The sequence below is a fragment of the Ursus maritimus genome, unplaced genomic scaffold (assembly GCF_017311325.1).
Source record: "Ursus maritimus isolate PB19 unplaced genomic scaffold, ASM1731132v1 scaffold_35, whole genome shotgun sequence".
NCBI classification, from domain to species: domain Eukaryota; kingdom Metazoa; phylum Chordata; class Mammalia; order Carnivora; family Ursidae; genus Ursus; species Ursus maritimus.
The window spans coordinates 18,817,138-18,828,529 of NW_024426119.1; the positions used below are offsets into that span (position 1 = coordinate 18,817,138).

The 11,392-nt window shown below is 37.9% G+C and overlaps 1 protein-coding gene across 4 annotated transcripts in view; it reads left to right on the forward strand.

Annotated features, from left to right (window-relative positions):
• RAB27A (RAB27A, member RAS oncogene family) overlaps positions 1–6,790 on the forward strand; it is a 71,159-nt gene extending 64,369 nt beyond the window's left edge. For all 4 annotated transcript variants that reach the window (XM_008705995.2, XM_008705992.2, XM_008705993.2 and 1 more), the window contains one exon: positions 4,490–6,790. In XM_008705995.2, coding sequence (XP_008704217.1) covers positions 4,490–4,688 — 199 coding nt within the window. In that variant the 3' untranslated portion in view covers positions 4,689–6,790. The remainder of the gene's footprint in view (positions 1–4,489) is intronic.
• Positions 6,791–11,392: the final 4,602 nt, after the last annotated feature.

The window sequence follows — 11,392 nt, forward strand, 5'->3', positions numbered from 1 at the left end:
AGCTCAGCAGAATGCTCAGTGTCCTATCTAGTGTGAAGTAGCTGAAATGTGGCATGAATAGCTTGATCTTTAATAATTCGGTTCTTTGCATACTTCATGACATCCTTCCTTCATTCAAGAAATAATAATGTATCATTGGGCAGACATGTTTTAAAACCACACACATAAGCTAAAACTAAACATATGAGACTGATTTTCAGAACCCCACACAGCTCAACAGAGGATCTCAATTTCATTTGGCACAATCTCCTAGGTTGAAACAGTCCAGACACTAGCCCTTTCTTGTAAGTGCTTGTTCATTTAGCATTCAACAGACTATGAAAAGTAGTGAGACTCATTTCTTAATTTAGTGAAAAAATTTTCCATGATATCTGGATCCACATGTGAGCCAAATATCTAGAACCATTGACAGAACTGTCAAATACGCTTGCTTTCATTCCTGACACCTCTAACTGTAATCTAGGATCTTCTAGTTTTGTGGAAATAAATAATAAAGAAATCAGCTTGATGGGGATCCTGACCTGTTGCATGAGCAGGATATAGATATCCTCGTGAAAAACTGCAAATGATAATAGTACCCCCTGCCCCCATCATTGATTTGGAATAGTTTGCCATTTTGCTCATTTTATCTACTTTAAAATCTGTTATTAACCTATTTAGTTTTAAAAAATGTACCAGAATTGGTGTTCTGCATGCATTCCAAACAGCTGTTGCATGGTCATTTTTGGATTGATACCACAATTAGCTGCACAGGATTTTTTCAAAGGTTTGGCAATATTGCCCCAAGTAATGCTACGTTAGCACCACCATGTGGAGAGAAGGAACAGTATCACTCTTTCTACGGTTAAAAAGGGGGAGAGTTGTTCCTCTTGAATGTAAGCTAACTTTACTAAATTTTTGCATAGAAAGTTTTAGGAAAAGCAGAATATTATTTTTAGAGAAGGAGAAAACTCATTACATTAGGATTTATTGAGCACTACTGGATGCTAGGCTTGTGCTAAGTCCTTAGCGTGTATTATCTCATTTCCTCCTTGCCATGACCCCATGAACCACTGTTACCCTCTTTACAGGTATGCAGAAGTGTTCGGATAATGTAGCCCAAATGCCTTCTAAAAGATTAAGATTGTTAACCAGACTCCCAGTTACATGACCAGGAGGTTCACAAATGGCGGGAAAATATCTTTTGAAGGAGAGAAGGTTGTTACTTGAATTTGGAGTTCTAAATCTAAACTACATCTTATTAAAAGATATACAATATTAACATGAGTGACTTAAAAATCTATAACTTAATTCCTATACTCTGAAGTTCTACCAATTAAAAACTTGCTTAAGTGAGTAAATATATTAGACAATAGCTTATAGGTCTGCTGGAGGCACCAGTCGTTTATACCTTAGTATTAATCAGTGACGGGAGATCCATTTCTCTCTGCATTTGGTGAAGATCACTTGGGGCAATGAGGAATCCGATGAGGACGCGCGGTAGGTATATTCTTTGGAGCACGAAGCCTTCAGCAAGGACAGGTCTAAGTGAGCCATCCTTGACCTAGGAAAGGAAACATGGTCCCAGGTACTAGAATTGAGAGCAGTACTGAGGCAGTACTCAGCTACCTTATGGATTAAATCAATAGTTTGTAAGCTAGTCTGGGAATTTAATGTTTATAATGTTGCTCAGGTCTCTTGGGGCTATGACTGTCCATGACTCAGTGACATTGTTTCTATGGGACGATGTGTTCTGAGTGTTAAACAACAAAATTACAAGCAAACTTTTGTAACCTAACCTATTCTGTGTTGGAAATAGGAAACATTTATCAGTGACACAATGTCAAAAAGGACACATTTTCTATGTGTCAGATTCTGAGATAAACACTTTAAATGTTAACTTATTTAATCCTTAGAAGAAGATACTGATAACTATTTAGTTTTATGGATAAAGCAACCGAGGCACAGAGTTTAACGCGTTGCCAGGGTTATAGAGTTGGTAAGCAGTCGTACTAGGATTTGAATCCAGGCAGCCTGGCTTCAGAGGTTATGGCTCTTAACCATTGTCCAAGATGGTTGTAACTTCTATGCATAGATTTTTATGGTTTGTAAAAGTATTTTCAACTATGATTTCTCATTTATGCCTCAAAAAACAGGCAATTTTCAGGAGCTGAGAGGGAAAAACTATGGAAAGTAGAAATAGCTTAATGGAGATTCAGTTGAGGAATTCAATGAAGCGCAGGATTTGAATTCAAAGCGCTTTATAATGGACTTTGAGGGGATTTAAAAAAGTTAGATGTGCATTACCGCGATAAGAAAGTTCTTCTGCTCAACGGCTTTTCTTTCTTCCGCTTCCCTTCCCTTCCCATTCCTTCTTCCCTTCTTTCCTCCCTCCTTTCTTCCTCCTCCTCCTCCTCCTCTCTCTCTTTTTGTATTTCCAATTTCAGCTTATTATTCTCGGGAAGAGGCATGAGTTTTTCAGTTGCTTTTCCATGAAACAGTGCATTTCTGAATGGTGATAGAATGATTAATCCTTCTTTTTAAGTATGAGAAATGTTCTGTAGACATTAAATCGTTCTTCATAGTGTAGTTGAGAAAGAGTAGGATGAAGGAAATGTAAGTATTGAAATTTTGAGAATTCTCAATTTAAAAGTATTCCTGTAACAATGGCAGTACCACATACCGTTACGGTGATTTAGCTTAATAACATCATAAGTATTCGATAAATAGATGTTGAATCCCCACAAAGCATGCCCTCTTAATACTTGGTAACCAAATACTGCAGGTGACCAGGGAGATGGGAAAGATGCATTATCTTCATTTTGTGGATAAGATAGCAGATGAAGATGGTATTAAGAAGACTGACAACAACCGAAGATGTAGCCAGGCAGGAGGTTTAAAAACATTAAGACCATGTATTTTGCTCAGCATACCATTCTCTGATTGAGATATCTTGGAGTCAGTATGTGGGGTCTGAACACGGGCATGGTGGAATCAGGGGAGCAGTCATGTCTTGCAGTACTCACAGGTGGGTGGATAAATGCTCAAATGAATTAGGAGTTCCTCAGCCAGTTTTTAAGAGCTGTCCTAAAGCAGGAGAGAATTGCAGAGGTCCATTTGCAAGGCCTATCAGCTCCTACAGGAAGTGTGCAAATAATAAGATGGTATCATGAAGAATCATAACGGAGAAATAGCCTTCCATTCCTGTACATGCTCCCCGTCATGTGCTTCTTAGTGGCATGAGACGCAAAGCAATTGTGGAAAGATCTGTAAAAGTACTAGGAAGTTAAAAAAAAATCTATAAAAGCTCTCATTGTGGAAGCGGCTCCTAGCCAAGAAATAATAAAAGAGTAACCGACATTGTAATCAGTCACTGATGTAGTGTTAACATGCTAGGAGAACACTGGAAAACAAAGATGTTCTCCAAGAAAAGTAATACTGGTGGAGGAACACTTTACTGAATTCAATTTCAGGACCCCCTGAGGTTCTCAAACAACTTTCTTTTGCAGTTTTTATATCTCAGAGCATTTTGGTCAGATTTCTTACCAAATGGTAGAAATGAACTCAATATTTTGAGAAAATAAAGTTTTATCACTGTTTTCATGGCTTTATTAAGAAGCAGGAAGAATGTGGAAGTTGATTAATCCTCTTGCAAAGACTAACCCACTGCAAGAAGACCGACCTCAAAATTATGTGAAAAGCAGCCTTATGGTTTTGAAACTCTTTTGTGAGTTATTAAACAATTAAACATATACCAAGGTCCTTGGATAACAGAAGACTGATGTCCTTGGGAAACTCTGTGATGCTGTAGATTCTGGAATGTTTTCAAGTTTATGACATGTGGCAAAACCTTTGACAATGAGCTTGCATTCCTCTCTAATGTCATTCCCTCCCTCCCCCAAGTGCAGGAAGCGAAAGGGATTGGTTTTGGAAATCCTCACACAAAGTAGATTAGTTTGGAACCAGTAGAGTTTATGGTTAAATTGGTTATGCTGGAATCAAGCAGCTGTGGATTCAAATCCTAGCACTGCTACTTTCTATCTTTATGAGATTGGGCAAATTGCTTCATCTTTCTGAGCCTCAGTTTAATCATCTGTGAAATGGGAATGAAAATTTCCAGAGGTTTTTCTCTATTAAGAATTCAGTGTCAATTATTTTATTGTCTTTTTTTACTTTTTAATGTACCCCGTGGTAGTGTTTTCTTTTTTTTAAAGATGTTATTTATTCATGAAAGAGAGCACAAGCATAAGCAGGAGGAGGGGCAGAGGAAGGGGGAAACAGGCTCCTTGACAAGCAGGGAGCCCAATGCGGGGCTGGATCCCAGGATCCTGGGATCATGACCTGAGCTGAAGGCAGATGCTTAACCGACTGAGCCACCCAGGTTCCCCTGTGGTAAAGTGTTTTTATTGTCTTACATATTTATACTCATTTTTGAAGTTGAATTATGAAGGGCAAAGGTCACTGTCTTTTCCCTCCCTATGTTGCTACCTGAGTTGTCTCTGTCTTGCAGAATCCCCTACTTTGAAACTAGCGCTGCCAATGGGACAAACATAAGCGAAGCAATCGAGATGCTCCTGGACCTGATAATGAAGCGAATGGAACGGTGTGTAGACAAATCCTGGATTCCTGAAGGAGTGGTCCGATCCAATGGTCACACCTCCACAGATCACTTGAATGAAGAAAAGGAGAAGGGGATCTGTGGCTGTTGAAGAGTCCAGTGAGCTACACAATAACTCAAGTGGCCCGTGTCTGTGATCTTTTCTATGGATGATACGTGGCTCAGAGAGAGATGAACAGGCATTGTGTACAAACTGCTTCTACCGTCCCACTTAGACCTATCTGGTTTTAAAATTTATTTGCTGCAGCTTTGTAAATATTTAAGATTCAGCCCGTGAGTTATGAGAAATATTTCACATAGCCAAAAGTGCCTTATAAAACCTTAGCCCATGGCAGCAGATGTTTCAGGATTGAGGATTTTGTAGCCACAGAAGAGTGCATATATGATGTAGAATGACTGACGATACCACCACCTGCCTTAACATACATCAGTCCAGAGTCTAACACTCAGAATCTTAGATACAATTATAAAACTATCAACCTTTAATCCAAATTAAAAAACCCTACTTGTACTGTGGGTAACCTTGTAAAATGCCATCTAAACCACTTGAATGTTAAATAAGAATATGCATAAACATCAGTTCAGTGTCCTTGAGTATTAATTTATATAAACAATCTCCTTAAAATGAATATAGCATAACTTAATGGTTTTATCTGTAGACTCTGGATAAAGTGGATTGACCAACTGTATACTCACTGTGACTCTTGTGGGTAGGAAGGGGATTGGGAATGAGGTTAAGGGTGTCTTAATGTAGTATGAACAACTGAAGTGGGGCTTCTAGCTCCCTGCTATATTCCCACTGCTCTGAAGGGTTGATTGAAGGATCAGGGAATTCGATTTTTATGGCTTTATTTCACTGTAATCTGTGCGTTTATACTTGGCCTACATGCTGGCCACATTTGAACATAGCTGGTGTTTATGCTGAAGTTATTTGTGATAAGTAAGCATTTAGCTTCTTTTTCTTCATATTTATAATGTTGGTCTGGCATCCTCAGACTGCAGTTTTAATTAGCTTGTGAACTGCTAATCTTTTGTCTTCACCATCACACTTTATATTATTGATATTTGCAACTTGTTTTATTTTTACATTGGTGGAATTGAAGAAATTAGATTTTAATTACATAAAATGTTTGCTATGTGGTAGAAGAAAGATGTTTGTATTTAAGCAGTTACATTTATACTATAGCTCAATATAAGAAAAATGAAGCCTTAAATAGCCTATATTTTTTATTGAGATCACAGGCATTTATTGTACTTGCTAGGTCTTGCCAAGGTCATGGATTCCTCTGCATTGCCTTAGTGTCTTTATATCAAATTAAAGGTAGTTTTAGAATATGCTTCATGGCAGGTGTTTATAAAAGTCATAGGGAAACATTCTTATTTATTAAAGCAGTTTAAGTAAGATTAAAATTTCCAAAGAGCTTAATGGCTATTTAGGAAGAATTACCATTCATGTTAATTTAAACAAAGAATAAAAATAAATATATTTTGTGGTGGCAAATGATTGGAAGAACTGTAATTAGAAAAATACAGCTATGATGGAGGTAATTACTTTTACATGGTAATTTTCAAATAGCTTTTTATCGAGTATCCTATTTCTTTCCCACATCTTTCCTACTACTCCCTTAAAAACTTAGCTGTGGTTAGTGAGATCTTACATGTTTCTATCCTTGAAATGAAGACTTCTTTTAAATACTAAGGAAGTCATTGAGTCCTGTGCATTTGAATTGTGTATTCCAGTAAGGAAAAAATCCAGACATTACAAGGGCAGGGTCCTAATCACAAGCAGTGCCTTCTAAAGTTGCCGTAGATGTCAGTGGAGCAAATCATAATTTTATAGCTACGTATTAGGCAGCATTTTTTATGGTCTATTATGTAGTTAAAAAGAAGACAATATTTGTATGTTTCACTTTTTTCAAGAACCAAATGAGCAATTAGCTACATATCCCATTGGCTTTAAGCATAATATGCAATTAAACATATACATGATATAATGCACATGAAAGAACCATCTTTAATTGAAATAAATAACCTGTATTCTCTTCGGAAGCCTTTGTTTGAATTTGGTATCAAAGTATCATTTTTGTGCATCAATGTATTTTTCTATTTATAAGACTGTGTAAAAGTGAAGTATATCCTCAGTGAACTTTGTGCCAATTAAGCTTATAATTAAAAAGTGGTCTAGTCTGCCAAGTTTGTATGTGAATATAACTTCATTATACCTCTCCTTCTGAGGTGTTCTGGGGGTTCTGCTCAGCATGGAGTCTGCTTGAGATTCTGCCTCTCCCTCTGCCCCTCCCACTTGTGCTGTCTCTCTCTCAAATGAATAAATAAATAAATAAATAAAATAAGTAAATCTTAAAAAAAAATCCCATGACAAATGGGACTCAGGCAGCTTTCTTCTAAATTGTGTTGCTACTACACAGAAAAGGGCCGCTACTCAGTAGGTTATTGGTGGACTGCACAGAGGACTTCAGTGGCGGCGGGGTCAACTGAATGAGTTTTCAAATAGGAGTCACTGTTCATGTTCAAAGGGGAGTAGAATTTAAAAAATTAAAAACAGCTTCAAAAATGTTTACACAGGCTCACATATGTTTATGGGTTATGTGAGAAATTAGGAAATCTGAAAAGTACATTCTGTATCTTAAAGTTGATGTCAAGATTGCTCACAATCTAAGAAATGTTCAAAGGGAATGTTTTGACTGACATTTTTATAAGCTGGAAATTTCTGTATGGTATTTCCAGGTCTTCTATTTTTGGCAATATTGGTGACTATATAACCGGAAAATTCTTCCACTATAAAACATTAAGAGATGCTGAATAGAATGAATGTATTTTTTAAATGTAGTGTTGATCTCTCAATAAAGTAAGGGAAATATCCTGTGACCACCTCTTTCCCTCCACAAAACAGGCAATAACAAGGGCAACAGGAATGGCAGCAACAGAGAGAAATTTCAACAACCTGATGCTGAGTGTGGTTTGCTTTTTGTTTCATTTTGCCAGTATTAGTAATCAAGGTGCTTGGTTTTAATGACTACATGCCATTAGGAGACAAAGTCTTGTTAATGGTGGAGGTAGGGTCCTGGAATGGAGAAGCTCTCACCCACAAACAGAGAAAAATCCAGGGCCCACTCTATGTCTTAGTCTCTCCTGAGAAATGTATAGCCTTTTACACAGGTTTAGGGTTCAAGTTTATAGTACCTATTTTTTTTTTTTTGTCTGAGAATGGCTAAGCCAAGAAGTTAACATAAAAAAGTGATCTGTGGTTGGTAATACCTCTGAACTACTTAGCAGAAGCAAAGCAAAATTCAGAACATCTTCATCTACCCTTTACAAGACTCTTCCAGAAAACACTCTACTAAGGATGAACCCACAATTAAAAATGACAACCCATTCCTTCCCTACTTCCTCAGCCTCAGTAATGAACAAGGGTTAGTAAACCCAAAGCAGCAGTATTTTACACTTAAGGACTTCAAATAATATATTTACCAGATGGGGTCCATAAAGTAAAAATGTTTAAGAAAATTACAAACATAAAAGGAATCGAAACATCTGGAAAAAGAAGGCATTATTAAAGATACAAGATTGGTTTGAATGAAAAATTATGAAAAATGATAGCCATTGATATTCAAAACTTAATGGACAAAAGCTAAATGGGAAGTTTGACGGAGAGAATTAGTGAACCAGAAGCTAGGTCGGAGGACATTACACAGAGTTGGGCAGAGATAAAGAGCAAGTAAGAGAAGAGATACAGAGGAAAGATAAGAGCTTCAATTTACGTCCAAGAGGAATTCTAGAAGAAGAAATTAGAGAAAAGAAGAAGCAATAAATGAGAAGAGCTGAGGATTTTTTAGTATGATAAAACACATACTTTCAGATCCAGGCATCATAAGTCTCAAGCAGGATAAATGAAATATTTCCAAGATTTTAGCTCAATTTATTGGATGTGGAATACATGTCTTTCTCTCTTTTCTCATGTATTCTGTTGTAATAATTAGAAAAAAAGCTTTGAAGACAGGCTACTCATCCATTCAGCCTAAAGTTAAGCACTGAATATGCTTACAGGCTGAAAGGAACGAAGTCCCCAGTGAAACCTTAGGGTACAGGATTAAGAGCACAGATAAGGGATGTGGCCTCTGACATTGAAGGTAAGAGGGGGATGCTGGCTGATTATGTAAGTGAGAAGGGCAGGAAATTTGTTTAAGTAGCAGGATAAAACAGTTGAGAAGGCATTGTGTAAATAGCTTGGGAGGACTGGTGAGACTTCTATAATTGTTGGTGGGTATAAGAGAGAGGATTAAACAAGGGTGAAATAATTGTCAGTCTCATGTTTGACAATGAAGTATTGGGCAAACGTTTATTACTAATATATCTGGTATGTGCCTTTGTTGTTAACATTGTTCTGGAGTTACTAGTCAAATGATTAGAGAAGAAAAGTAAATATAATTATCAGATAAAAGGAAAAATTACACGTATTTGTAGATTCTAATTAGACAAACTGATTCTAAAGTTACACTGAAAAAATAAACTTTAAAGAATAGCCAGAGACAGGCGCCTGGGTGGCACAGCGGTTAAGCGTCTGCCTTCGGCTCAGGGTGTGATCCCGCCGTTATGGGATCGAGCCCCACATCAGGCTCCTCTGCTATGAGCCTGCTTCTTCCTCTCCCACTCCTCTTGCTTGTGTTCCCTCTCTCGCTGGCTGTCTCCTATTTCTGTCGAATTAATAAATAAAATCTTAAAAAAAAAAAAAAAGAATAGCCAGAGAAACAATGAATAAGAAGGCCGAGAAAGAGGAGGGCTGCAGGTAAAGCCAGTTATTTAAAAAATTACAACAATTTAAACATTTTTGAAACTGGCACATAAATAAACAAAGTAGAAAGTACAGAGACAAGGCCGAAAAGAAGTGACATTTTGAATTAGTGGGGGAAATGATGCCTTATTCAACATATTTTATTAGAAAAAAGCAAAACAAAATTGGAATCCTATGTCATTTATACTTAAGTAAATTCCAGATTGGTTGAAAATTCTAATGTGAAAAATACTGTAAAAATAATGGAGAAAAATTGTTGAAAAACAATTTTGAAGAGGGAAATGCAGTTCCGAGCAAAACAGCAAATCTAAAACCAAAGAAAAAGTCATAATTAAATAAATGCAAGTTAAAATAATAATGAAATAAATTTTAACCTCAGACTGGTAAAGATTATTTTTGACAAGGGTGTAGTGAAATCAGTATCTTATTGGTTGTTGTTGAGTGTTAATTGGTAAAACATTTTAGAGAGCATTCAATATTACCTTCCAAATTTTAAGAGCCCTCTGACCTAGGGTTTCTATGTAGATAAACGCTCTTTGCGGGGGGAGGGGAGCGTACCAGTAAGTGATAGAGTAGGCATTTAGTTAGATGTGAGCTGGAGGCAAGGAAGGTGATAAATAGGTTACACATTAGAAGCCTGGGGACACAACATCCTGACTTTGTGGCTTCCAAGACCCTGGGGCTAACAGACCAAGAGCCACAGTTGTAGAACTAGCTTTTCTCTTCCACCTCTACCCCAGGGTAACCCCTAGACTCATTGTAATATATTTGCATTGCGCCTTTAGCCCCGCCCCATGGGCAAAGGCTGCCCTGACAGTTTTGGTCCAAACCTTGCCCGGTCAAAAACTCCCTCTCCCAACCTGTGGGAGGAGTCCCCCAAATGATTGGCAGCGCCCTCTATTAAAAAGACCACGCCTCTATGAAGAAGACCCCCCTCCCCCCCATAAAAAGAAAGAACCCCTCTAATCTTAGAGCGGTTGCCAACTCTGGGCCAGCCTACTCTCTCACCTTGAGAGTATACTGTCCTTAATAAATTGCTTTCTGCTTTCTATTTTTCTTCTATCTTTACTGGAGTGCAGATAATCAGGTAAATCTTCCGTGGGGAATCCAGGAACCGACACCTCCATTCACACAAGGTAGACTGTCCCACCAGGAATATAAGGATGCTTGTTATACCAAAAAATAGGAAACATGTCCATCCATAGGCAACCAATTAAAATGATACCTTAACATACACATAACACATACAAAACTTGAAAAAGAATGTCAGGGAGCCCCTGTGTGGCTCAGTCGGTTAAGCCACCCACTCTTAATTTTGGCTCAGGTCCTGATCTTGGGGTCCTGGGATTGAGCCTGGTGAGGGGCTCCACACTTAGCACGGTGTCTGCTGGAGGATTCTCTCCCTCCCTCTGCCCCTCACCCTGCTCACATGTGCGCGCTCTCTCTCAAATAAATATATCTTGAAAAAGAGAGAGAGAGAGAATGTTAAATATTCATTGATAATAAAATATATATTTATGTGCCAGGAACTGTTCTAGGTATTGGAGCTGTAGCTATAAACAAAAAGACAAAAATCCCTATCCTCATGGAGCTCTTATTCCAATAATAGGGAACAGATAACAGATGCAGAAAAGGGTGAATAGGTTGCTGATTAGTGTTAAAAAGAAGAGGGAGACACAAGCACACAGAAATAAACACGTTTGTCTATGCACAGAAAATCTTTGACAGGTAATAAAAGGAACCGATTGCCACCGGGAAGGACGTCTCGAGGTCAGAGGAGGGAACCTTTGTTTCTTATGAAAATGTCTGTTTTTTACCACATGCATATTAATTCATAGGGGGAGGAGAAAAGGTAAAAATCACTACAAGTCTTTCAAAAATTGTTGGTAATGTTCTCTGAGCCTCAGAGAATCATATGCTTAGGTCTCAGCGGCCGAGGTAGGTTCTCAATCCTGCCACCCCGCTCCGCTGGGGACGCCAATCAG